General features: G+C 46.7%; 1 protein-coding gene across 3 annotated transcripts; it reads left to right on the top strand.

The window, feature by feature from the left end:
* Positions 1-5,362: 5,362 nt before the first annotated feature.
* Positions 5,363-25,077, top strand: mdfi (MyoD family inhibitor). Of its 3 annotated transcripts, none has more exons than XM_053868893.1 (5): positions 5,365-5,860; positions 6,672-6,844; positions 16,213-16,344; positions 22,652-22,993; positions 23,070-25,077. In XM_053868893.1, the coding sequence occupies exons 2-5, from the start codon at positions 6,706-6,708 to the stop codon at positions 23,321-23,323; spliced, it is 867 nt and encodes a 288-aa protein (XP_053724868.1). In that variant the 5' UTR covers positions 5,365-5,860; positions 6,672-6,705; the 3' UTR covers positions 23,324-25,077. The 3 variants fall into 3 exon arrangements, with proteins under 3 accessions (XP_053724870.1, XP_053724868.1, XP_053724869.1); XM_053868894.1 differs by having other exon boundaries at positions 5,365-5,970; XM_053868895.1 differs by lacking the exon at positions 16,213-16,344 and having other exon boundaries at positions 5,363-5,860.
* The last annotated feature ends 1,308 nt before the right edge of the window (positions 25,078-26,385 follow it).

The following is a 26,385-nucleotide window of genomic DNA, read 5'->3' as shown; positions in this document are numbered from 1 at the left end:
ATCTGATTTATCGTGCCATTGTGAAACTGACGCGAAAAAAAAAATATTTTGTTGTTTAAATGTATGTATGAGTCCATCATTTGATTCAGTAATTTACCAAATTCATTCAAAAAAATGTGGCTTCTTGTGGCAAATATTCCTATGCCATTAAAATGCGAATAATTGAGATTAATTAATCACAAATTCTCTAGTTAATTTGTTTAATTTTTTAATTGAGTCCCTCCCCTAATAATTTTATAATACTATAATGAAGTTTTTGGAGTGTCAGTCCTGAAATTGAGGCTAATGAGATCCGAACAAGTACGGCTGTACAGGGATGCATACAAACACGCACACAGATGAAGAACAGCTGAAGAACACTCAGTGATGAAAGGCTTTCAACAAAAAGACTTGCCGTTTGTTTTTCCTCTGATTTGGAGTATTGCAGTGCGTTTGGAGGTGCTGGACTTGAGGTCACCAATTGAGGAAACCTGAAGTGGCGGCTCTCTGACTGAACAAATGTTTTGTGGATAAATAATTAGGTCCATGTTCGACAGCTCATCTTCTAATTTACAAAGTAAAATGTCTTTTAGAGAAACACTCGAGAGCTGTTGAGAAGTTTAGCTCACTTACGTGTGAACGGGATCTGAGAGGTTTGTTAGCATTCAAATGTAGCGTGTCTCTGGAGTGTCAACATGCCCCCACTCGCTCTTCTATTCAGGCTCACTTTTCTCAAACACATGGGCGTATAGCTTAAATAAAGCACCGATAAAGCGGCTCCCGATGTTCACGTTCTTTCCGGGAGCTGGCCTTTATCACGGCAGAGTCGCGGGGGGCCGCGGCCCAATCCAGCTGATAAAGGGTGGGAGCCGGTTACACCCAGCGAGGCTACGCTCTGTGCCACGCTGATATAAACGGACTAACAATTCATGTATTTGCTCTGTGAGAAGAATGGGACGACACCACAGGCGCTGGTTAAATAGAGGTCCAACCTTACGGCATCCACCAGGACCCACATGAACTGTGCTAGCAGGTACTGTAAGTTTCCTTCAGTAGAGGTTGTATATGACACCTCATTGCACTGAATCATGGGCTTGTCTGTTTTTGTTGTTGAAGTCAGCGTCTTCACATCTTTGTTTACGGACATCAGATGCTATTACAGTGCCAAAAGTATGAATTATGAAGAGGTCAGTTGGGGTTAGCTGTGGCCCTCAGCAACTATTGGATTGGATAGATTTCACCTCCATATTTGTGACCATGACACTCAGCAGACACACACACAGCCAGTCCAGAACTTTCAGACTACTGACTCAGGCCCATTTCAAGGTCGTTCAGCAACATTTTGCTGGACAACAATAACAACTCAACAAAACACAACGTAGCACTAAAGTCTTCAGTGAGCATTTGATCGGGGACCATCACGTGGAAACTGTCATGATGGCGGATGAATGACCCCAAGTGCAGTCAGTGTTGGTCGACAGAAGACATGGGACACGTGATTAAATTGCAAGATTTAATTGATGGAATTGTAGAAATAAATAGACAGACAAATAACTAACAACTAAAGGCGTCGGGTACCAAAACGCGGACCGGGATCAACACACAGGTACTGGGGAAGAATCTGGAAACCAAGAGAGGCGGATTAGAATCACAAGCCTAAAACTGGGAGAACAGAAAACACACCTGGAGATAAATCAACAGAAAGCGCTCGGTGGTGGTGGTGGATACACACGTCCCCGAGGAATAAACTAGACAGAGATATAAATAAAAAGTGAGACTTTTAAATAACAGCTCACACACGGACTGAATGGAAGTTGGGAGATAAACCAAAGTGGAGCAAGGAAGAACGAGGAACGAAAGTTGCTGAATAGGAATTTGAGCGCGGAAGGAATTTGAAAAAGGTCAGGGACGAGAGCGAGATCATGGAAGTCTTGAGAGAGATTTACCTGAATGGAAGTAGAAGCTACCATCTGGCACACGTAGCCGGCGTCGGAAGGAAGATATCCATGAAAGGATGATGAGGAGATGAGCGCCAGCTGCTTATGCCTGTGAAGTTGGAGGGAAGACAGGAAACGGATACAACAAGGAGTAACAAAACAAAAGCACAGGAAGGAACACGGAAGGAATACAACAATAAAAACAGAACGGGATAAAGTGTGGACATGACAGAAACAACACAAACAAGTGGAAGTGTTAGAAGTAGGATGCTGCGTTCTGACACTCAAAACTTTTTAGTGACGACGTGAACCTGAAGGTTACGGTGAAACTTTGGGGTTCTCAGCATGTGTGATGCAAAAGAAAGAGAGAGAGAGAGAGAGAGAGGCCCTGCAGCAGAACAAAAGCATCTTTGTCAGTGATTGGAACCACATTTTCACTCTTCTCTCTCCTCCTTCTGTTCTCACTCCGAAAAACCACTGAGACAATCCGCGTGAAAAGTTTAGAATAACACCAGGAGGCGTTTGAGCAGATAGTCTCCCCGGCGTCTCCTGCTTCACTGACCCTTCCGCGCACAGACAGACGCTCTCACAGTCCCAGTCTAGTCTCCCTCATGTGCCCCTCCCTGCAGGATCCTGGGCCGGACTTTCGTGTGGTGTCTCATGAAGTAGGGTCAGAACTTCCGGGGCGACACTCACCTCCAAGAGGAGTGGTGCAGCCCGTGTGGCTCACCAGAGACTATGTGCCTCTTCACACTACTCACTTGGCTCAGCAGGGGGCAGCATGCTCAGAATTGCTGTTTACAATCCATAAAGAAGAAAACCTTTCTTCACAAAAAAACATGCTGATACGCCGTCTTTTTGTTGAGTCTGCCCAAACACCGACTAGAAACATCCTGTCGACATGGATTTCTTTTCACAATTTTACATATTGGGCAATATACCAGAACCCCACCACTGAACCTCTGTATACCTGGGTTAGAGAGGGAGCTACAGTCCGGTGTTCGGGAACACTTGGCTGTGGGAGAGGCCTAATGTGAGTGGAACATCAACATGGCAGATCAGAGAGGCGGAACTGAAGCCCTTTATCTAGAGTGGTCCAACCAAACCTGCAGAGGAGCTATCAGCTCAGCAGCCACTAGCATTAGCTTCTCTCTCTCATTCTTTATGTTGATGAATTCTCCCTCTCTGCACGTCTTGACTTGTCCCCAGATTTTTCAGCATTTGACACTTCTGATGTCGCCTGAACACAGAAACTGCAATCTCGGCGCTCCAAACTATTGCAGTAGGGCTTCTGTTTGCCATGAACGTACAAACACAAGTCGAACCCTACTTCAGCTTCAGTCAGAACAGAGGCCACACATGTCTCTGAAAGAGGAGATGGTTAGTGACAGTGCAATTTTAGAATCTGATCTGATACGAGTGCAGCAGGTGAGGCAGGTGGTGGGACACTCGGTTCTCCTCTGCAACATATAATAATCCAAATGTGAGAACTTCTCGTTGTATTGTTTTTGGTGGTGGGCACTAGTGGGCGAAAGCTTTGTTTTGTTTCAGTTGAGACCTGTGGACACTTGTGGTCAGGTGTGTCTGTTTTTCTGGGGAAGTTGTGGTCCTTGTAAGGAGGATTTTTCTTTAATAAACAGCAGTCCTTTTCAGTTGATGCCGTTTTTGTTTGTTCTGTTATCATGCCACCCCAAAGCAGCGTTACAAATTCACTCAGAACTATATTCATTTGCACGTCTCATGAATTATTGGCGATGTGCATAGCTCATACAAATCCTGTATGTACAGTGAGGGCCCATGGTGAAAGCAGCCGGATCATAAATTCACCTGGTCAGTCAGTGAGAGCACCTCACTGTCCTCAATAATTATAGTCCAGATTCCTTCCACAAACTAAAAAACAAACACGCTGTTGGAACTGAACCGACGGCAACCTTTGCCCAAACAAACTCTGACCCTGGTGGCCAGACGGAGAACGACACCCTGCCGAGCACAAACACTTCAGTGTCAGAACCTGGCTGAGTTGGGATGAGTGATGGAACACACCAATTGAAGCGGAGGTGATCAAGCTGTTAGAGAAACTGCAGCCTGGATGTGCCGCTGTGAGCGAGCAGGCCTGCGACCATCAATCATCACAAACACTCATCTGCCCGTAAACCTCCAGGTGTCAACATGACGAGAGCAGACCTGATGTGTTGGACAGCGCTCGTCAGCGTCTGCCGACTCCCGGCAAACCCCACCTCTCCTGACACGTCGCCTCATCCGCAGACCAAATCACTTCAAGAGAGAATAAAAGAGGAGCTGTCTCACGCTTGAGGAATGTTATCAGCGCGGCAGCAATGGAGCTGAAAACGCTTCCTAAACATCAGTGAGAAACACACGCTAAATAAGACCAGTGACTGCAGCTTCTGAGAAGATTTGACTTGAACAAACTCAGATCAGACTAAATTCCTCAACAACTCCAGTCTCTAGCCCTGAAAGTCCCACACAGTGCATCAGCATTAAGCAGGGCTCTTTGACCTTATGAAACTGAGCACTGCTCTGAGGGCTGCGACAGGTCTGACACGCACTCGTGGAAAGTTAGCATCATAATACATTATTATGAATGACAAATGATACCCAGCTGGTGTGAAACCTTTCCTGTCTCCGCACTGGACCGTGGTAGAGTGTCACAGGGGAGGTGCTCGCTCTCCACACCTCCGAGGCTGGAGAGCACACTCCAGGGTTTGATGTCCTGTTGTGGGCTGGAGCTGGGACAGGGATGAGGCGAGTCTGGGACAGAGCGTTACTTGGTTTATGACTTTGTTACAGCCGAACTGCACAGAAGCGCACATCAACTTCTTCACTTTTCCAAGAGACGTCACTCACCCGGCAACCAGACACTCTACATTCACTCCTACAACACTGTCTAGCGACAAAAATGAAAGATTTTAGCAAAGTTCACAACTCACCCACTGATGATGTCACAGTTCGTGAAACTCAAACCAACCACAAAATAACTAACAAACCAACCAGTTCTTTTCCCGTCTTGAGCATGGATCAAAATTGCGTTTGGGAACTGGAGTGTTATAGAGTTCCGAGCAACCCATGGTGTGAAGCAGGCTTGAGACAAAATACAGACACAAGAGACACAGGTTTCCTCCAAATTCTTGTCATAATAATAATAATAATAAGTAATAATCTCCTCAATGATCCAGTGAGATGAAGCCGTCACATATAAGTTAGTCAGTAAAAGTGAGACTTAAAAGGGGCCTCAGACAACAGGACCAACAGCAAAACATTGGACTCAGTCATCACTGAACTAGTGTCAGTACAGTGTGAATAATAATGATTTTGAGCCATTTCACCCTCTCAGGCTGCACAAAACGCACAGACTAAGCCCCCAGGCCTTGAGTTTGACACGTGTGGCACACACCATACTCACGACACAGCAAGTACGCACAGGTTTGTGGCTTCTAGCAGAAGACAGCGGTGGTGATGGGGATCTTGGGAAGGCTGCGCCATGAAAGCCATGAGGCTGCAGTGTCTGTTTTGGGTTAGGAGGTAATTATATGACAGCAGAGTTCAGCCCAACGAGTTCGTAGCCTGGAGGAAGCACAATCACCGCTGACTCCAGCTTCCTGTCCAACACGAAAGCAACAGAGCGCACGGAGCAGAAGACGCAGTCTGCGAGTGAGGGCAAGTCGCGAAAGCTCGGTTTGGATTCGCAGCGGCGGAGTCCTGAAGTTCGGACCGAGAGCTGGCGCTGAGACACGCAGGCGACTCACATCTGGACAAACTTTGGGAGGCGGAGAGAAACTCTTGCAAACGGCGCTGGTTTGGCACTTGGGAAGCGCCTCCATGAACCGTGGAGGTAGTCGGAGGAGAGAGGACCTGGAGTCCGTCTGGGGCGGCCACAGCATGAAGTAGCCCAGGTTCGGCTGCACCGTCACCCAGCCACCCAGAAGGTCAGTCGCTCGTCTCGATTAAACAAACAAAAAAAAAAAGATCAAATGAAGGGTCTTGACGCGCGGCTGAGTCTGAGCAGGCACGGACTCGTTTGGGGAAAGCAATAAAGGTAAACACCGAACGCCCTCTATTCGCTTCCAGCTGTCTTTATTCATCGAATATCGCGTGTTAGAAAGAGCTCGGAGATTAGTTTTCAAAGTTGGCGCTAAGTTGCTGCTGTTTTCTCGAAGCTTCTCCAAACGTTTGCATGGTTCTCAAGTGAGAGTCATTGTTTTCAGCTTATGACTTGATAAAACTACACCAAACAGTCGGTGCTCGCGTGCAACTCGCCGAGTTATCTGGAGGGAAAATCGCTGCACAGTTGAAATTGTTGAAGAAGTTCGCTCGCGGGAGCGCGCAAACAGCTGTCCAGCCGAGCGCGCGTCAGACACACGCTAGCACGTGACACGCGTGCGCGCTCACACACACACACACACACTGCAGCTGTCGTCAGGTAGAAGAAAGCGAGGCCGGAAATGACTTCAGCTGTTGGTATCATTTCAGCGACGATCTTGTTAATTCAAACTGTATGGATTGAAGCTGGAGGGTCGAAGTTTGTTGCGATGTAGATGTGAAGAGGAAGAAAACACCACATCTGATGTTATTACTATATCATTAGGAATAGATAAGGCTTTCAGACGTCTCTCTTCACCCACCCATTCGACCAGTTCTTGTTTCTAAAAATGAAGTTCAGTTAAGACTTAATTCAGAAATCCGTTTAATTTTCTTTAACCCTAATGATGCTCCACTGAGGACGTGTCCTGTCTTCAGCTCATCCGTCAACCCTCAGAGGCTCCTGTTGCCCATGGATGAGGAGAGGAGTGCCTCTGCCACCTCCCCAGACCCTCATGATGGGGATGCCAGTCCAGCTACGACTCAACCCAAGCCGAACACAAACGCCAGTAAACTGAGCAAGCTCGAGCCCAACACTACTCCGAGTACAGGTGAGAGAAACCTCCTGACAAACCCTATGTCTAGGTGCTGGTTCAACTCCCCTTTGTTTGACTTTTTATTGGTGGGTAAAGTAGCATTCAGGTAGACACCATCAATTCGGGTTCTCAGCTCTGGTGGGTACCGACATTGAGAAGATGGCGAGTATTGAAAGTGGAGGGAATACATCACTGTTGTCGTCCTCCTCTTCACCTCAAACATCTGTGGTCCAACTTCTTCTCTACAAACCATCTGTCCTTCCAAGCTGTGTCTCCAAACATCTCCACATATCACTCTGATAGACCCATTTCTGATCTGCTGCCAACATACGGCCCATGAAGCCCCCGCTCCGACGTCACAGTTGGCTCCACCCTGCTGCACTCTCTTCTTCACCTTCTTCACTTCCGTCCATCACGCTGATGATTCACCCCAAATCCTTGAACTGTTCTCACCCCTTAACTTAACTCCTCTCACACTCACAAACATGCATTTTGTCTTGCTTGCTAAATCAGTATATCACTAGCATTGTCCATGGAGAGCTGAGGCCTCCTCTCACCTCACAGCTACTCTGATGTCCCCGTCCTCGCACACTTCTTCTTCTTCTTCTTCTATGAGCCTTTCTTCTGACCGACAAAGGTCCAGTGCAGCTCCTTCTGACCTCCTCTGTCTATCAACACACTGCTTCACAATACCAGACACAGTTGTACATTGTGACTTTCATGGATGTATACAGTATGTACACACACAAGGCCACTCCAGTTGGACAGAATTGAATAGCCTGCTTTGCTCACGTTTATTAAGGCCCCCCTTGCTCAGAGGTGGAGGGTCATGTGATCCGCCGGCACGGCTGGCATGCTGTGGATGGTTTGATTTTACATATGTACTTGATATGGACATTCCTCAATGTGAATTTTGCGCTGCTCTGCGTTTTGTCTTCCTCAGCCTGACGCTTCTTCGGCTTCATGTGTTAATAGGAATTACTTTGAGTTTCTGGGAACAGAATGATAAGGAGACAAAGTCAAACTTGTCTAACGCTGTGCAGACAGTCGTGACTCAGCCAAGAGTTTGGAAGAGAATGACGTCTGCTGGTTTCACCGCAAGAATCGTTGGCAGATTTTGATGCATTCGGTTACTGAGAGAACTCTGTTCCCTCTTCAGAAAATGTATTTCAAAATGGTGTCATTTCGCCATGCAATATCACGATCGGACTTTCCAGGAAGTCACATGTCAAGTGTGAATCATCAGCCGCTGGTCATCGTTGCTTGATCTCTGTGTGGGGGAACCCTCCCTGGGATGAGTTGAGGGGTCAGCTTCGAGCAGTGGAACACTCAGGTTAACCATGACACCCTTGGGAATCTGAAAGTGAACCCATGACCCTTCTCCTTTGTAAAATTGGTCATGGCTAGGATAGGAAGGCGGAGGCATGAGGAGATGGCCCTGTGCATGACTCATCTGCTTCTGAAGTTTGAGCCGAGCCGAGTGCAGGTCCTGTGGGGTGAAGGGGAAAGATTATGTTTGCAATTTAGCTGGAGATTTAAGTGGTTTGTTGCCAAGGGCTAAAGTTTTCATTTGCTTTTCTCTAGACAGCCTCAACCCGTGGAGAGTGGGAGCGATGTTGGGGGGTAAACATCGTCTTCTTATGTCACTCAGTCACGTGAGGAAACAGGTTCATGTCTGGACACATTTATAATCCTCTTGTTGTTGCTGTCACAGGTTTTGTCTTCTCTAGATTGCTCTGCTTGGTGAGTCACGGCTGGGAGGGGAGTGTTGGTCAGTTGAAGCAACAAGGCTCTGCTTTCAGTGCCAGGTTGACTTTTCAACCAGAAACTGGAACACATATATCAGCATCAGTAAACTTGTCCTGGCACCATTATGCAGTTTGATACTGGGCCCATCAGAATGCCTGAAAGTAGAAGCAGAATACACAACACTGGTGAGATATCAGTGTTTGTTCAGACGGACATATGTCCTCTGTTTCAACTGTGATTTGCTACTCGCCTTGCAGATACTTCTCTGACAGACCTGAAGGGGTAGTTTGCTTTGATACGCAGCTTTGAGCAAGGATTGTGTGGCACTGCCAATGTTCATCAAAAGAATGTGGCGAAGGAGTAGGAGATCAAGTCTGTTTAACTGGCTTCAGAAATCGGACTCATTTGGGGGCCAGGAATTAGTGCCACATTCTGGACTGTCTAGAAAGGATTCCGAGAGACAAGCTGGATATTTGGCAGAGTCAAATATGACCTGCTTTCCCTTCTGGAACAAAAGTGTGAGAAAAAGTCTGAGGAGCTGATTGTTGAAGACAGTTTGGATCCAATCAGAGTTCACATGTTTTGAGCCGTCGTGGTGGGGATTGGATTCTTTTTCCACTCGCAGTCTGAGGGATGCTTTGGGCAGCTTCCATCCCACCATGCAGGTGTCTTGTGAGATCATGTCTAACCAAGGTTGTCAATGAAGAACAGTCTGGATTTGTCAAGCATTTTTTTAATCTTCTCTAATGTCGACCAAATTCGAACTGATGACCGTTGATGGATCTATTTCAAAACCGCCATCAACATGTCATCAAAAAATGAATAGTTTTGCTCTTTCTGTTCCTAAATATTGGGCAGCGCCAGCCATGTTGTCCTTGTTTTGTTTGTCGTCGGTCCAGCTGTAAGGCACTTGTGCTCAACAGGTGTGAAGCTCACCACACTGGAGCGCTCACTCAGGCATGAAGGTACAATGAGGCTGGAGGTTTTTTATCAAACTTCTTCCAACCTCAGGTTGGAACCTCCCTTCTTCAGAGCTCATGGCTGATTCATTCTCTAGCTAAAAAAAAAATCACATTATTTGTCACTTACTACTGAATGATGGTTGGGCCGCGACTAATGTCCTTGTGACCTCCATCCTCTACTTCACCTCGACCCTTTATACCCAGACCAACAGTATGAGAGAGTGATGACTTAATGCCACCTAGCCTCGCGCTCCATGGTACCTCACGATCATCCCACCTCTGACACCATGTGTCACAACATCACTGCCACCCGGAGTAGTAACTCCTGCTCCTAATATCACGCTGCCCACCACTGAATCACCAAAGTTCAACTTTGTTCCTTCCAATATGGAACTTTGCTTTTTGTCGAGGCGCCATTTAAAACTTTTTTTTTTTTACTCCCATTGAAGTCCTGTGATTTTGGCTCGCCCTGTGTTAGCCATTAGCTTTTGTTTAGATGACCCAATCAAGTGGCGCTTGTTCATTCTCTCCAGCATGTGGAAATGAGTCATCTGTCTTTGTCACACTCTAAATTTACTTTCCCTCCCGGTGTTTAGATGCAAGCGCTTGACCCTGAATGAGCCAGTGGCTTCGTGCTGTCGAGTGTTTGAGGTTTTCAGCGATTAAACTCGAGACACATTTTACGCACCGCTCTACACTTGAGGAGTGCGTTCTTTACATTTTACGGGAGTTCATTTTTTGAAGTCTGGCATCCCTTCTCAGCTCCAGACACTTGTCATCATGATGTGAGTCAAACTTTTTTTTAGACTCATTTACAAGATGTAACGAAGCTAATGGTATGTTGCGACATGTATGTGTGTGTGCAGTCTTCAGTCAATATTCTTTGTCGGCTCCGTGTTCACAGTTGGACAAACTACTGGAATGAGACTCTTTAAGTAATATTAAAAGCAGCACACTACACAATAATACACAATTCTGTTTCAGCCATAACTGTGGCATGCATGACATGAGTTAGCATCCCAGCGTCTCTTGAGTTTGATGTTTCGGCCTGACTTAAAACAGCAGTATTTTTCTTCAAACGCTTGATTGCTTTGGACAGTAAACGTATTCTACTGTGCTCTCACTGTCGACTACGAAACCGCACCGTCCTCTTAAACAATCTGCTGCTGCTTTCATGTGCGATAATGCACATTTGGCAAAATCGCCAGACAGTTTGTGTTTGGAAGCCGTCCACGCGGAATCTTCGACTGCGCCGCTGGTTTCCATATGTTTCCCAACACAATTACAGCTTGTCTCAAAACAAACCTGAGCTCCTCGTCGGAGATAGCAGTGGAGCTAAAAAGTATTTTCCCAGCCGCTGCAGGCTCTGAAGTAATAACGTTGCATCATTAAAGCTATAAAGCAGAGCGCTGTTGCTTTTATTGAGATTAGACCTCTTCATTCATTCTTCCAGTGACCATGTGCTTTGGGTTTCATGGGGTTTCTTCAACGAAAAAATAACATCTTCTTTCTTGCTCTTTGGTTTCGCGTTTCCTCTCTAGAATACATATGTTTGTCCAGAGGAGGTGCAGTTTTTTTGTCATCTCCTCCACACTCTCGGTCAGGAGCGCGGCCGTGATGAGTGGTCTTAATCGGTTCCGGCCCTTTCTTTTGGCCGCAGTGCTTTGTCAACATTCCCTTATCTCATTGTTTCTACTCTCCAACTCCCTCGCTCCTAATTCAGAGTTTCATGGTTTGTAACCAGAGAGAGGTCAGAAGGCTTCTAAAGTGGGACACGGAGGTTTGAGGGCTGCAGATGCTTTAAATATGAGGCTCCTCTGACTTGGAAATATCTTTAAGCCCACAAACCTGTATATATGTTGGGGTTCACTAACAGTTCACAGAAATTTTCTTTCAGCATTTCCTCTTTACAGCATCCATGAACCTCACTGTTCTCCTCATCTTCTCTATCTCCCAACATTCTCAGCCCTGTACTGTCTCTCATCCTCACATGTTCAAACCATCTGTCCTGCCCAACTAGTCCTGTGAAGCTTTTCTTTCACTCTTCCTGCAGCTGTGACATCACTTCCCCTTTGCTGCACTCTCTTCTTCACCTTCTTCATCTCTGTTCACCACTCTGGATAATCGACCATTGGAAAATAACTTATGTAAAATTCTAGTGTCCACACTGAAATATAGACTCTTCTGACAAAACCGAAGCTAAAAGGCAAGTATTAGCTGAAAGTTGGCAAGAACACAAAATGAACCAATGAATGAAAAAGTCTCCACTGATGTGTCATTTCTAGGCCATGTCCCCACAAAGATGCATCTTTTCCTGTCTGATATGAAAAAGTGCTTTCAGGCAAGCACAAGAAACCACTGAGAACAGCTGGAAAGCATGTAGTGCACATGCCAGGCCTGTATGTGGCGCTGTAATACTCTCACTAAAGAGGGAGAAGTCATGACGCATGTGTGTAAGTTGTAATGTCATGCCAGACAACAAGTTAAAGTTGTCCTCCACAAGCTATTGCTACATGTTACCGCGACATCCCAGCACCCGAGTTATGGGTACAGTTTTGTACAATTCTTTGATTCTGGTCTGGGAAAAAGAAAGCATAGTCTAAATATTAAACTTGTGTTGGTGCCTCTCAACTCTTTTCTTACATCTCTTTTGTGCATCCAACAACATGCTGTTTCGTTGTTCAGTGCTGGTTAGCTGCTCGCGACAGTGAAGGAGTCTGGGATCCAAGATTTGTCTTCAAATTTGAGATAATCTGAACGGCTGCTTTAGAATGGGTTTTCCTCTGTCGTTGTTGTTGTTGTTGTTAAGTGACAATTCTCCGGGACAAAGTCCAGAGAAGCAGAGCTATGATGTCATTGTATTAAGTAGTATTGAGGCGGTGTTGTGTAGCTGAAGAGGGGAAAGTCAGGTCGGGTCCAACACACAATGGACACAACCGAGCCTGTCGTCCTGTGGACAGGGTCTGAGATTTGTCAGTGATCTCTTCGGCAGAGCAGTACAATCCCTGGTCTGCTCACTCATCACTCAACAGTTTGAAAATAAACCAAAAAGTCACTCTTTTCTTGAAGCAATTTTGTTCCTAATCTGGCCTTGACTGTCGTTTCAGAACAAAGCAGCACTTCATTTCATTGCTTTTGTCATAATGAATACGTTTGCTCAGACTCTGTTCGTCTTTGCCAGCAGAACCTTTGCCATTCGCATGCAGAGCAGGCGTGTCTGTGTTGGGCTGTGAACAATGTGAGGTGTAGGTGCTTTGACAGGCAGCAGGTAAACCCTGTGAACCAACACCCTCCCTCGGAGATCAGACCCAGAGGGGCGGCCCTCCGTGTGCTCTCCTGCTGCTGCTCGGAGTGGAGTCACATCCTTCCCAGCTCATATAACGGCTCCGCGTGTGCACGTCTGTGTTTGTCTTGTGTTTAAACTAACCGTTTCCCTATGGCATCCATATGTTTTTGTTTTCATAGTTAGGGCTCTGTTTACAAGAAAAGTGAAATTCCTCTGGATGGACCTTGAGGGCCACTGACACATGCGCCGCTGCCAAACGGCAAACACACATGAACACACAGATGTATGAATAAACAAATACACATCCTGGCATGTAAACACACACAGCCAGGTCTGTGCTGCAGCTCTTGATTGCCTCGGTCTGATTTCAATTAGAGGTTCATCTCTCTCAGATCTCAGAAATGGCTCTGAGGTCGGGCGGTTCAGGCGGTTTGATGCACATGCCAACACACGATTGGTGGAAGGCCTGGCTTGGATGGCACCGGGGGGTCGATGTGCTTAGCTCCAACAATTGTGGTCAGCGACGTTTACAGTGGGAAAGCGATTACTAGGTCACACAGTGCACTCATATTAACCCTTTCACACGGAGACGAAAGAGACACTGGTTGGAATGAGTGGAGGAAGGCTGGTTTGAAACCAACAACATTCATCCATTCAACAGCTGCTGTTTCTTCTCTGGAGATGCTGTGCGCTGGAGCTTATCTCAGAGGTGGACTCATCACAGAACTGTGTTGGCCTCAAGCTTGGCTGGAACAACAAAACTATCTGTACATGTACTAACCTTCACCAGGGAGGTTTTGTTTACCCGTCTGTTCACAGAATAAATGAAGAAGTTGCGAACAGACTTCAGGGAGATTTCCAGGACATGTTGATGATGAAACAAGGAACAGATGATGACATTTTTCTGGTGTTCTGAATTACCATTCGGATCCTGTAGACTCTGCACTGCACTGTGGCGCTGGCTGAAGCTGCTTTCTTCCTCCCTTTCTACTGAATCGTGCGAGTGAGTTTCAGAATGCTGCTGCCGCCTGCTCTCCCCCGGAGCTCATTTGAATTGGATTAATGGTATGATGTGATGATATTTATGACAAAATAAAGGGTTTGATAATGCAGATAAAATGTAGATTAATAGTAATAAAAAAAAGCAGTTGCCTTCACTGAAGGTAAGTGTATTTTTTGTCATTAGAAAAATGAGAAACTCCCAAAGACCAATTTCTATTCAACATTATCAATAAAAGTAAAACCAATTCAACAATGACCAATTTAATAGTTGTACAACTATGTATTTCATCAGAAGGTAAAGATTCAGTCTAACCCAAAACAGCGCGGTTATAGAATCATAATTAATATAATAATCCATAAAGAATCTATGCAGTGGGATATTTGGCAATTGAAAAGTGATATCGTAAAAAAGGGGCCATTATTTCTCTGTTTTCCTGATGAATCCTTCTGGGCTCCTACTTCTCGGAGTCTGAGGGCAGCAGTTCACTCTGGTGGCTTTCTTATATGAAGTTGATTGAGACTAATGGATACAACATGGAAGACAAGGCCTGAGAAATGGCTTCCACATGCAGCAGACCAACACATGGTGAAGGAGCCGGGTCTCTGGGTCGGAGCAAATATGCTGCTGCATGTGTGTTTACAGGTACACTTCTGTGTGGGGGCCCTGTGTGCCCATGTGAACGGAAGAGCTCGTCCCATCTTTGAAGGCCCTGTTTAGATCTGCTCTGACTTCTCTCTGGGACCAGCGACCACATGCGAACCGAGCCAAACACTGATCCAAGTCTGCTGCTGTTGGAGCCATCCAGTGTTCAGAGAGGAGGGCTTTTCACCACACATTCGATGAATAACAGATTCAACGCTGAAAGTCATGAGAAAACTACGGTTGTGAATGTGTCTACATGAGGCTCATAAGGACCTTTCATCTCACAAATCTTCTACTGAGCCTTCTTGGTGTCACTGACACCAAGAGGGTTTTGCATCCAGCTGGGACAAGAACTGGGCTCCACTCTCTTGAACTGGAGGTTTTATTGCTGCAACACTGAATGAAGATCCTTGTGCGGAACTGTTCTCAGAGAACACACATACTGAAATCTGTTTGTTAAAGATAATCCTGAAAAAAAAGTCTCTTTTATAGTAAGACTTGGGCTCCATCATCAGATTTATAGCCGGAGAATAAGGAGGAGAAGAGAGTACAGTCAGAGATGAAGATGAGGTTGTCACTTGTAGAATGGATGAGATCAGAGGGACATATTTGGAGACAAAGTTAGGGAGGACACATAGTTGGGACCGGTGGAGAGGAGAGACAGAGTTGGACCATGAATGTTAAAGATGAAGGAGAGGCTGAGGAGAGGCCACTTGAGTTACTAGCATGAGCCCTGGCTGCTTCAATAGACAGCACCGTTCTGAGAATCCTGAGCGGCACCGGTTCCAGAACCGTGCCGGTGTGAGATTCCTTTCAAAAGCACTTTGTTTAGCACTCTTAAACTTTGTTTAGCGCTCTTAAGAAATGCCAACAGAGTTGCTGCTGACAAGCTAGCACAGGCAGCTAATTACATGTCATCTTGAGTTTAACAGCTGTTTATCCTCCTTCCTGGGACACGTTTGACTGTCTTTGCACTTGAATCAACTTCAAGCATGTGCTATTGTTCCTGCACAACAGCATTAGATCAGTTGCTTTCCAAACTTGGAATGACTGGAACTGCAGTGAGGATTTGTGTGACGTGTGGAGGTGAGCAAAGGGGACAGATAGAGAAGTCAGCTACAGTGAAGAGAGTAAATAAACATAGCCGGGAAGTGTTGAGTCCATGCGCAGGAGGTGGTTTGGCTTGTGTGTGCATGTGTGTGTTTATCAAACCCAGCTGGCACCCATTTACCTCGGAATGAGTCTGCACCTCTCGGAGGCCCTGGCCGGGCCGCTTTGAAGGCCTCTGTGCTGTGTGTGTACACGCATGTGCCCAGAACGCCACTGTACACATGAGCCCATAAAACAAGCAGACATTTGTTTACAGCAGTTATATCCTGTGTGTCTTCTTATGCCTTCATCCTCAACATACATGAAAACAAAAACACACCCACACCGACTTCAGGTTTCACGAGCGTGTGCACGTCGAGCTCCAAACAGTCCTGTGGGGTTGGAATTAACGGCTTCCAGATGCACAGCGAGGACCTAGCACACAGCACCATTCAGACAAAATCGTCTGCTTTGTTGGAGTCAGCAGAATCACTCTGAAATGAAGTAAGTGTGAGTGGTGGTGGATGACATGGGAGATGCTTCTCCACGTGAGAAACGAAGGCTCTCTAGGAAGGAACTGGGACTCAGCGCCACATCACATTGCTTTGAAGGTTTCAGGTGGTTCAGTAACACTTGCGTTTCCTCCCTGTAGATGTGGCCTTCACACAGCCCCTCATATTGAGGTCAGAGGTCATACCAGAAAGGTCGCAGGGAGAGGAGGAAGACGGACACAAAGGTGACCTCCCACACGCTGAGCTGCTGACACCCAGCAAGCACATCACATGTGAGTACAAATGATGACATTACATTCTCTGAAGCGCTGTTGGTCAACATACTTTCTAATGGCACAGTCCATGTGAGCGGTTCCTCTGGTGCGAGCTTGGAGGCCCAGACTTCCCTCTTCAAACTCATCTGTTGGAAACTGTGAGGTGGAATCTGTCCAGCATGTCTTGGCCCGCCCCCCTCCTCCCACCACAGGGTGTCCACAAGGCACCATGTGATGACTCTTTACCAGGTTCTTCTTATTACCAATGAGCCGTCAATCTTCTTTGAGCTTTTCTTCTGTTACAACTTGAAGGTTGAATCCTGAATCTTTCTGAGGAAACTCATTTTGGACACTCAAATGTCCAACCGGTCCAAAAGCCCCTCACCACACCGGGCGCCAGACTCTAAATTCACAGGTTTGCTTTGTGACTCAGCTCTTTTTTTTCACCACGACAGACAGACATGACTTAAAGTACAGATCGATCGTCCGTTGCTCAAACATGATCTCATTGATCTCTTCCACTGCATAATCTGGACTGTAAACCAATGTTCTTCCCTTTGAAGAGAGTGTAGCTTTGGGTGAGTTGGAGATCAGGGCAGAGTCATCATGTGGCTGATGTGTGCTTACATTAAATTATGTACCTTTTTTAAGTGGCCTAGTCAATCACTCTACAAGTCCAAAATTCACTGCAATTGTTGAAGCTATTACTTTCATAACACGGTCAGTTTCCAAAGGACAGTTTTAGGTTTTGGCTGTTGCCTGGTTGATGTTCTGGAGTATGATGTTCTGAACGTGTGTGAGCCACTGCAGGCCAGTCTCGCCCCCACATGCAGTTTTTGGGGGGATCTCCACCAACACAGGGAAACAGTGCCCGTCTGAAGTAGCACTTGCTTTGAGACCAAATTATTGACAACCCTGATTGTGTGATGGTGGATTTTAGGGCACAGACCAAACACAGAAGACTCTTTCATCATTCTATCTTGAAGGGGTTTGCTCATCCTTCAGAACTCCTCCGTGACTGACTGAAGCGGTCAGTCGGAGGTGGTGACACGGAGTCTGGGGCGTGCAGCGACGGTGGCCAATCGGAGTCGGACCTCAGTCAGGAACCAATTGAAGGAACAGAAATGAACATATCTTAATGGTTCCAGAGAATGTGGTATTTTCTCACTGCTTCTGAATAACAACCAGTTCTCGATGCCCATCCTGCGGCCCGTGTGTGTGTTACACCAACAGCAACACGTCGCATCGACGCACAGATTTCGACAACCAAAATTTGTCGACGTTACGTGTTGACCTCTAGGATTTAGATGAGCAGCGGTGGCCCCATCCGGCACAGCTGCACACGCTGAAGGAAGCTGAAACAAGTGCAGCGTGAGCATTGGTGAGAGTTTTATTTCCATGATCGTTGCTCGGGTGAGTCACATCATCCTGACCTTTAACGATTGCTTTCACGCAGAATTGGATCATGAGATAAATTTTCACTTCGTCAGCTGATGACTGAAGCGGCAAACCGCTCTGCACCCTACGTTCGGAGCGAACCCCCTATCATTCACTCAACTAAAAGCTGTAAATGGCATGTTGTCTTTGACCGGCAGATGCTTTCACGGGCTTCTCAATCTATCTATCCGCAGCACACGTGACACGCTTGTGACACTTTAAAAGCAGGGGTCCATTTGTTGCTGCGAAGGAGAGAAGAAAGCGTTGCGCAAACTGTCACCCGAGCATGTGTTAGAAAGGCATTTTCCTGGAATTTGGGGTCAACACACGCACCCGCCTCTATCATAACAACTGGTTTGTGCCGCAGAATGACCTGCAGTTCTGACAGGAAACAGAGAAGTAGGTGAATGAGGTGTGTTCGGAGATATGCGTGAGTGAGTGGGTGTGTGAACGTCTGCTGTCTCCATCTGTGGTTTCTGCCCGTACCTGTCCTGTCTGGGCCTATTTTCAGATCATTCAGAAGTCTTCACTCAGCTTCTCGGCCTTTGCTTTACGTCCCAATAAAATCCTATGAACCCCATACGCTCTACTCTCACAATTATGCAACAACAGCAGGTCTGGACAAAATGTACTGCCACCCTTCTATTTTGCATTTCCTCCTCCCTCATCTATGGCTTCCTTTAGCACAAACTTTACAAAGTTCAGCTCCTTTTCTTCAACTGTGTTTCTCTTCAAGAACAGAAGCCAAAGAAGGAGATTTCACAATCCCTCATGTCCAGTAGCACGGACAGGATCGGAACAAGCTCTTTGGGAGGATCGTATAGACTGACTCAGGGCCACGCGCGCTCCACGTCAGTATTGTCATGAACACGCCACGGTCTCTGACGTCAAAGTCGCAGCATGATGTCCACATGTGCTGAACAGCTCAGCCTCTCTGGGACTGGAAACAATGGCTCATGTAATTTATCAGTGACAGGTTCAAACTAACACTTTGGACCTTATTTTCCTGGAAAAAAGTGAAAGGTAATTTCTAGGAATGTTCTTTAGCATGATCTTTTTGCTGAACCCAAGCCAAGCCAAATGCACTTAGAGGCTCTGTTTGCAACCAAGGAGCGTTTCTCCGGCCGCTTCACGTCCTCTTCTTCAGAAAATACTCTCCTCCTCCTCTTTACTTTAACAACACGCTACGTTCCATTTTCTTCCCTTTCACCGACATGAAGTGGTTTTAAATGTACTTCTTGGACTCGTTCGGCTAACTAGGTTCACATCCCACATGAGGGTCAGTTCTGAGGGCAGAGCTGAGTCCTTTAATCCTGGTTTCCTGCTGCAAGAAACTTTGACACAGGGAACTGTTGACTTTCCTTCTGCTAATTATTTACGACTTAAGTGAGCTTTAGCCACTTCACTTCATTAGAAGAGCTCCTTTCTTCTGCGGCCTCAGGGATGGTAACGTGGTAACTCCGACAACAGAAATCGCTCAGACCTGCTCCTGGTACACAAAGGAAGATAGATCATGACAGTCTTGGAACACAAGTTATTCTTGGGCTCCTCCTACACACTGCTCACCCGCTTTTATGTCATAAAAGAGACACAAACAACGTCACCACTCACACCAATCCAAGCACACGTCTTGGATTGTAGAGAGGGGAAAAATGAGTTCTTTTCTTTTAGAATTGAAATTTGCTCTGAGCACATGAGGGCCACAGGAATATTTGCAAATGACAGCATGTGGCCCCCGGACTGCACCTTGCCCACCTCATTCATTCACCTCCATGTTTTTTTTGTGGGAGGCAACCAGAGTGCCCACCAAGTAGGACACACAAACTGCACACAAGTTCACTCCAAGACTTGCATGAAATTTTAATTGGACCTACGACCACCTCGCGATGAGCCGCACCACTGTACACTCATCCCACAATCTGGGGATTCAAACCAACTGCTTCTCCGAAAGATGGGTAGTGATTTCACGGACCTTAAAAGGCTGGCATTTTTTAACAAACCAAAAAAGTTGCCTGTTGTCCAGAATCCTCCACAAAGTCTTGGTTGGAGCCATCAGCAGAACAGGAGTTCAGTGTTTCGGGAGTGAAATGTTCTCCAGGAGGGAGGTGCGTAAGAGGCGTGTGAGACAAGGTGTAGGGTGTAGGACTCCAGCTTCACGTCTGTGACTCATTCCTCCTTCATCTGCATGTGCGCTCATGCAGCTCACCACAGCAGCTCTGTCGGTCAGTGTCATGTCAGTCGCGCCACCAGGTCTCATCGTCTTTATACCACTGTTGGCTCCTGTTATTTTTAACCGGAGCTGAATCACCGTGTGCATGAGTCACTCCCTCTGCTGCTCCAGATCTGCACAGGCAGAATCCAGTTCTACAGCACTGCTACTTTTTTGTCTGTCTGTCCCGTTGTATGCAAACAAAGAAGCCTTCTTTCTGTGGTAGTGTGTGTCTATCTGTGTGTGTTCGCCTAACCTCAAACTGGACTCCTTTCTGTGAGCCTGTCGGCGCTGCCAAGTCGCCCTGTATTCATGCACGCACACACTCACCCGCACCACAGACTTAGAAGAAGTATTAATTTCTCAACCGCCCCTAATCCCTGGGAGGACAATGTGAACCTCGAAGGGACGCCCCAATTGAGCGGAGCACGGTCGCTGGCTGCATATTTCTAACAACCCATCAGGATGAAAAACAATGACGGCATCGCAGGAGAAGTAGGTGATGAAAAGTTGGAAGCCGGGGCGAGAGATAACAGTAACACAAGATGTGTTGGCATCGTGGTCCAAAATGACATTTGTGTACACCTACACACACGCCGATCCGGGAGGCTGCCAAACATCTGGAGCGCACTTCGAAATTGCTGAATGAAAAGATCTGTAATAACAGTGGATTGGTTGTGCGGCCGCCAATCTAAACAAGCTAACTCGGGTTATCTTTCATGGTGGCAGTTACCGAGCGGAAGCTGCCAGGTCGGAGGTGTGTGGCTTCGAGACAGACTGCTGCCTGCTGTTATTTGCTGCCATAGCATTCAAGCGTCTCTGCGATCATATAAACAGATCGATCATTTTGCATTGCTCAGGGTAAGGAAATATTATTATTAGCAATTATGCTGAGTGCTTGTGCACAACTTTCTCTGCTGGTTGTGTCGTGCGTTTCAAAGCTGAAGGGCTGTAGTTGTTGACATTTAGTGACAGGTTTGTGTATCAGTAGGAGGAGCTTAGATCCGTAGCCATCTTTTGGAGTAAGTCTCCTCTCCGCGTGGGATTTTTTTTGTGTTCTGCACTGGCTTGTTTAGGTTTCCTCCAGGAACTCCTGTTCCCTCCCGTAGTCCAAAAACTTGATGACACCATATTGTCCATAGATATGAAGTCGCCCAGCTTAACATGCCCTGTGGAGGAATGGCGTGAACTGAGACATTTGTACGACTTGGAAAACAAACCCTTCAAAATACGACTGAAGCAGGATCTCCAAAATAGACTTGGTCAGTGGGAGGCCCGCAACACTTACTGAGGTCATCAACAGATTTGCTCAATAAATGAGTCGAAAACACCCCTGCTAAACTAGGACCTCTCTCTCAGACTAGCTGACAGACTCAAGACTGAAAATAGACTTGGTAAACTTGGTAATTTAAATATATCATGTTGAACTGGGAGGCTGCGGTGTAGGATCCCTGGATTGTAGACAGACACCCGCGAGCATCCACGCTGTCTCAAGAGTCAAGTGAGAGGTCCGGTGACTTTACACTTGCAGTTCAGAGTCATAGGTGCTCCTTGTCCTTCAGGTTGAGTACAGCATCGTACAAGTGTTCAGGTGCTGTGTAGGAGGATGACTTGGTATTGCTGATGTCATATCCTGTGGCTGGATAAACCACCGCACCTCTCCCAGTTCTGAATCAATGCTGTCGCTGAGCAAGGCCAAAGAAAGCCAAGCAATGTTTTGTTATTGTTATGTAAATTGATGAATGTGTCAGCTGATAGTGAGCTTCCTTTGAGTCCATGCGCTCGCAATTAAAGAACCTAAACAAAGCTGCTGAGATGAGCAGAAGACATGATGAGTTTTCCTCAACTGTCTCGCTCCAGTCTCTCAGGTTGTGTAAGAGTCTAGACAAGTCGGATCAGGGGTCAGTAGAGTAAACACGAGACTCTTCCCCGGTGCACTCGCCTCTGGGGTGGGCTGGAGCTGCTCAGCTCTCTCTGCTGCATCAGCACAAATCTTCACACACACGGAGGGGCCCCAGTCTTTCTGGGAGGAATCTGATGTTTGCACATGTGCTGGCAGCCGGCTCACACTTGTGCAGTTGTATCATTAAAATCACTATGTTGTAGAATTCTCATGTTGGAAGAATGGGGAGAAAATCTGTACTTCAATGTGGTGTCACTGAAGTGAGGTGCCTCTGGGGCCTTGTGCTTTAGTGTCCCGTGGTTCTATGGCCATCAAGGGAGATGGAGTTTACTGTTTTCATGTCTCTTTTCGAAGTAGTCCACCTTTGTTTTTGCTGAAATAACACTGCATCTGCTACTGTTCAAACAGTCCTGTTTCAAACAGTTCTGAAAAGTCTTAAAACTTTCATGAGGCGTGGATCCCGGTGGCGCAGTGGAGAAGTACTGTGAAGTGTTGCCAAATTAAAAGACGAGTTAACAAACAAATAATGAAACAGAGCTGTATTTCATGAACTGATAGAAGTGAAACGCTCAACTGCGTATTTCGGCATCTTTTTCCCAGAAGATTATTCAGTTAATAAACGTTAAAAGGAAAATATGGTAGAACACTGAGGAGAAATGTGGTGGGAAAATGTAAATATACCCAGAAATGACAAGGTGTCTGCTGTACGTTATTCCCCGCCTCTGCAAAGGTGATGGTGTGTTGATGACCTTCCTTAAGACAAAGTCTCCCTCCAGGTCAACCCGCTGCCAGATCCACGCCCATCCATCCCACCCAGCCGTGCCGGACGCAGCCCAGCGGCCAGCTGAGGAACGGCATCAAGCACCAGACACACTGTCCACATCACACGCCCCAGGCCAACGGCGAGAGGAACGGGGCTCCTCACGGGCATCCCAAGCTGGGCTCCCTCCCGAGAGGAGGTTCCTCTACCTCCTCTTCCTCCTCAGCGGGCAACAGACACACCAAGAAGTTACAGTCCAACCCCTCCATCACCTCACAGAGCAGCAAGAGGAGCAAAGGCAGCTCCAAGAGCAGCTCCAAAAGCAACAGCTCCCAGATCCCCACGGATGCTCAGGACGGTGAGATGCTTCAAACTGATGAGAATGACTGTGATTTGTGCCCAGGTGTATTCCTCCTCACGGTCTTTCTCCACAGACTGCTGTGTCCACTGCATCCTGGCCTGCCTGTTCTGTGAGTTCCTGACGCTGTGTAACATCGTGCTGGACTGCGCCACCTGCGGTTCGTGCGCGGGCGATGACTCGTGTTTCTGCTGCTGCTGCATGACCGAGGAGTGCGGGGACTGCGACCTGCCGTGTGACATGGACTGTGGGATCATCGACGCGTGCTGCGAGTCTGCCGACTGCCTGGAGATCTGCATGGAGTGCTGTAGCCTCTGCTTCTCCTCCTGAAGGCACGGCCGCCACACAGAGAGAAACAAAGACTTCGATCTCCTCCTGATCGCAGTGCCAGTCCGGTCTGGTTCACGTCGCATTTGCTCCATCTCTTGCTGGATTTGTCAATCAATCGTTGGGGTTTGTCATCGATCGAGCCGTGGAAAAGACACTTCCGCTCCGTTGTCATTGCTGGTGGTAGATTGCGACACTGCTGGATGGACGATGTGGGCAGTGCTGCGCGAGCGTCTGCCAAGCTGTGTGGACCGGGCCTCTTGATCTTCACAATGGAGCCCCTTGTGCCGTCTAAGTGACTGGAGTCCGTCAAGCATGAAAAATGCCCTCTGAAGGCAAATGAGAAAATGGCTCCATTTAACCAGATTTGAACGTTTCTGTGTGATAAGAGCAGTGTCATAAGGGGGAAATGAAAGTCGGGATCTCAGTAGAAATGTCTCTCCTCATTACTCACGCCCTTGGTTAGGTCAAAGTCTCGCAGCTTGATTGCTGGGCGGTCTCTGCTCAGCACTCACTCGTGTTGTAATGAGAATCATTTGAGGTGGCAGTGTTATAGACCAATGTGTTTTTGTCGTCGTCGTCCTATACCAACTTCATCTGGAGATAAAATCAACCACGCATATTCTCTTGTAAAGGAGGCTCAGTGAGAACACAGAGGACTCGAGACGGGAGGTCCTGATTCGTGTCTTCATTTTCCTCTGTGCCGTGTGAACAAATGGCCCTGGCTAAGCTGCGCGCCAGCTTCTCCAGCGAGTCCTCGCTCTCCCGGAATCTCTATTAATCCTTGTTTTGTAGGCTTTACTTATTAGCATTTCTCCTCCAATGTGAAAATCACATTTCTGTGTTATCGGGTTCTGCCCAGCTCGCGCTGAAGAGACGTTGCTCAACATCTAATTTAATTCTCTTGGGTGGAAATCTCATGACATTATGCTAAGTAAGATCCATATGTTCGCCGTGTGAATGGTACGCTTCTGATAACAGCCTCATGCCATCAGACTTTTCCTGACCCATTGCCTCTCTGAGAGGTCGCCGTGTGTTGTGCGTTGGGCACAAACCTCTCTGCTCTATAGACCACACTCAATCTTTGCAATCATGTAGGCTTAACACGACTTCCATTCCAGTTGATTTTAGTGTCAAAAAAGAGGTTTATTTTCTTAGGAGGTTCCGATCACAGCGCAGAAAAATCCTGGAAAGTCCTGGAGAAGAAGAGCAGATATCTCTGAAGGGAATTGTTGCTCTCATCTCACCTTTTCTGTCTCCAGACCCAACTGGTCTATGATGGAGCTGCTGCTTTGATCTGAAGTGAGCCAACTAAAGCGACGGACACAAGTGCCACACAAATGGGTCCAGAACGCATCCAGACGACGAGGCGACAAAGCTGATCATCTTTATTTCGGCTCTTAGCTTCATGTAATGACTTCCTTATTACTGGTGTCATGGAGTCATGGATGCAAGAAGTGCTCATCTCGGGGGGCGGTGAACTGGAAGGAAAACAAAAGTTGCTTGGTCTGGAAATTGAAATGTTGTTGTACATTTTGGGTGATGAACAAAGGATTTAAGTTCATAAAAAAGTCTTAACATCTCTTTAAAAAAAGCTGGAAGTTGTTCCACACACGCAGGAGAATGCGAGGACCGGCCAGATTGTTGAACTGATGTAGTCCAGATTTGTTACTTGACTGTAGTCCACTAGAACGTCAGTTGTTTACAGTGACCCCATTTAATGACAGTTTCCATTGCTGTTCTTTGTTTAGTACTGAATAAAGAATGTGAACTACAGGTCACCGGTGTCCGACTCTTCCCCTCGTTGTGTATTTGGGCTGTTTGATTTGTCAATACTACACTGGTTTCGGATCTTTAATACCTTTCCACATTTTTTTCAACAAAAGACGAGAAGTCATTTTCAAAAGTCCAGTTCTGACTTGTAAGCGGTGGGTAGTGGGAACCCTAACTTTGACTCGTTTCACTGGGGAACACAATTTACCAAGCTGAATCGGCTTCATTTTTAAGTCAAGGTTGATCACACTCGAACAAATAATGAAGTCACTTATTCAGCCTCCTCCCCACTGTAGCTCACGCAGTGGTCCTAAGATGGTCCTGAACCTCAATGGACTCTCCATCACTGAAGCCATTCACCTGTCATAGCCTTCCTAAAAGCCTGTACTGTACAGATCTGCTTCTCATCTGCTTGTTGAACATGGAAGACGCTGTTTGACTTTGAAAAAGAGGCCGTCATCAGAGTCAAGGTCACAGTGGCTTAGATGTAGCTAGGTCTTTTTAACCCTTTACTTCAGCCGTTAATGGACAGCAAAGTTTGTGCCAGCTTGACTTCGGCTCCTGAATATATCAAAGAGAGATCTTGCGTTTAAAATACATTCAAAGTCTTTCGGAGCAGCCCCCTGAAGATGTGGACCTCACCACATCCCACAAAAGTCTCATGAAGGCTGACAGACTCAACTGTTCCCGAGGCTTCAGACTGGCATGAAAATGAAACACAGGAACCTCAAACAGTTCAAAGACAATTTCAACTTTATGGCAGTGGTGCGCTGAAGGGACTGAAGGCGTGATTTCCTCCGACAGACGGAGCAATATTTTCCTGCAGAGCTTCTTATATGTGTCGTCTTTTCTGTTCTCGCAGAACCTTTGTATGATTGGAAGGCTTTGTGTCTGTTTTAAAACTGGAGAGGTGAGAAGACGGTCGGTCCGTGGCACAATGTCACTGCTTCGTCTGAAACAGAAGAGGCAGCCTCCAGACTAAAATCACAAATCTGCATGAATGTGCTCAACGCAGTGAAATAGCAAGTCCTGAAATTGAAAATCTAAAGGTTATTTCTCGTGATAATATGAGCCAGGATCAGTAAATCAACAGCATGAGTTTCAAATACGGCCGTTGCTACTTTATGTGACTATTTTGTGAAACTCTGGTACGAGTTAGCGCAAAGCAGGAATATTTTTAATGTCTCTTTTTTTTTCTTTTCCCTCCTGCATTAGCATGTTGTCAAAACCGTCTCAGCTCCTGGAGGTTTTCCCAGCGCTCCGACAGATTAGTTGTCTCTGAGCTGCAAGAG

Source organism: Synchiropus splendidus, chromosome 6, assembly GCF_027744825.2.
Source record: "Synchiropus splendidus isolate RoL2022-P1 chromosome 6, RoL_Sspl_1.0, whole genome shotgun sequence".
Taxonomy (NCBI): domain Eukaryota; kingdom Metazoa; phylum Chordata; class Actinopteri; order Syngnathiformes; family Callionymidae; genus Synchiropus; species Synchiropus splendidus.
This window is presented reverse-complemented; position numbering and strand designations above follow the sequence as displayed.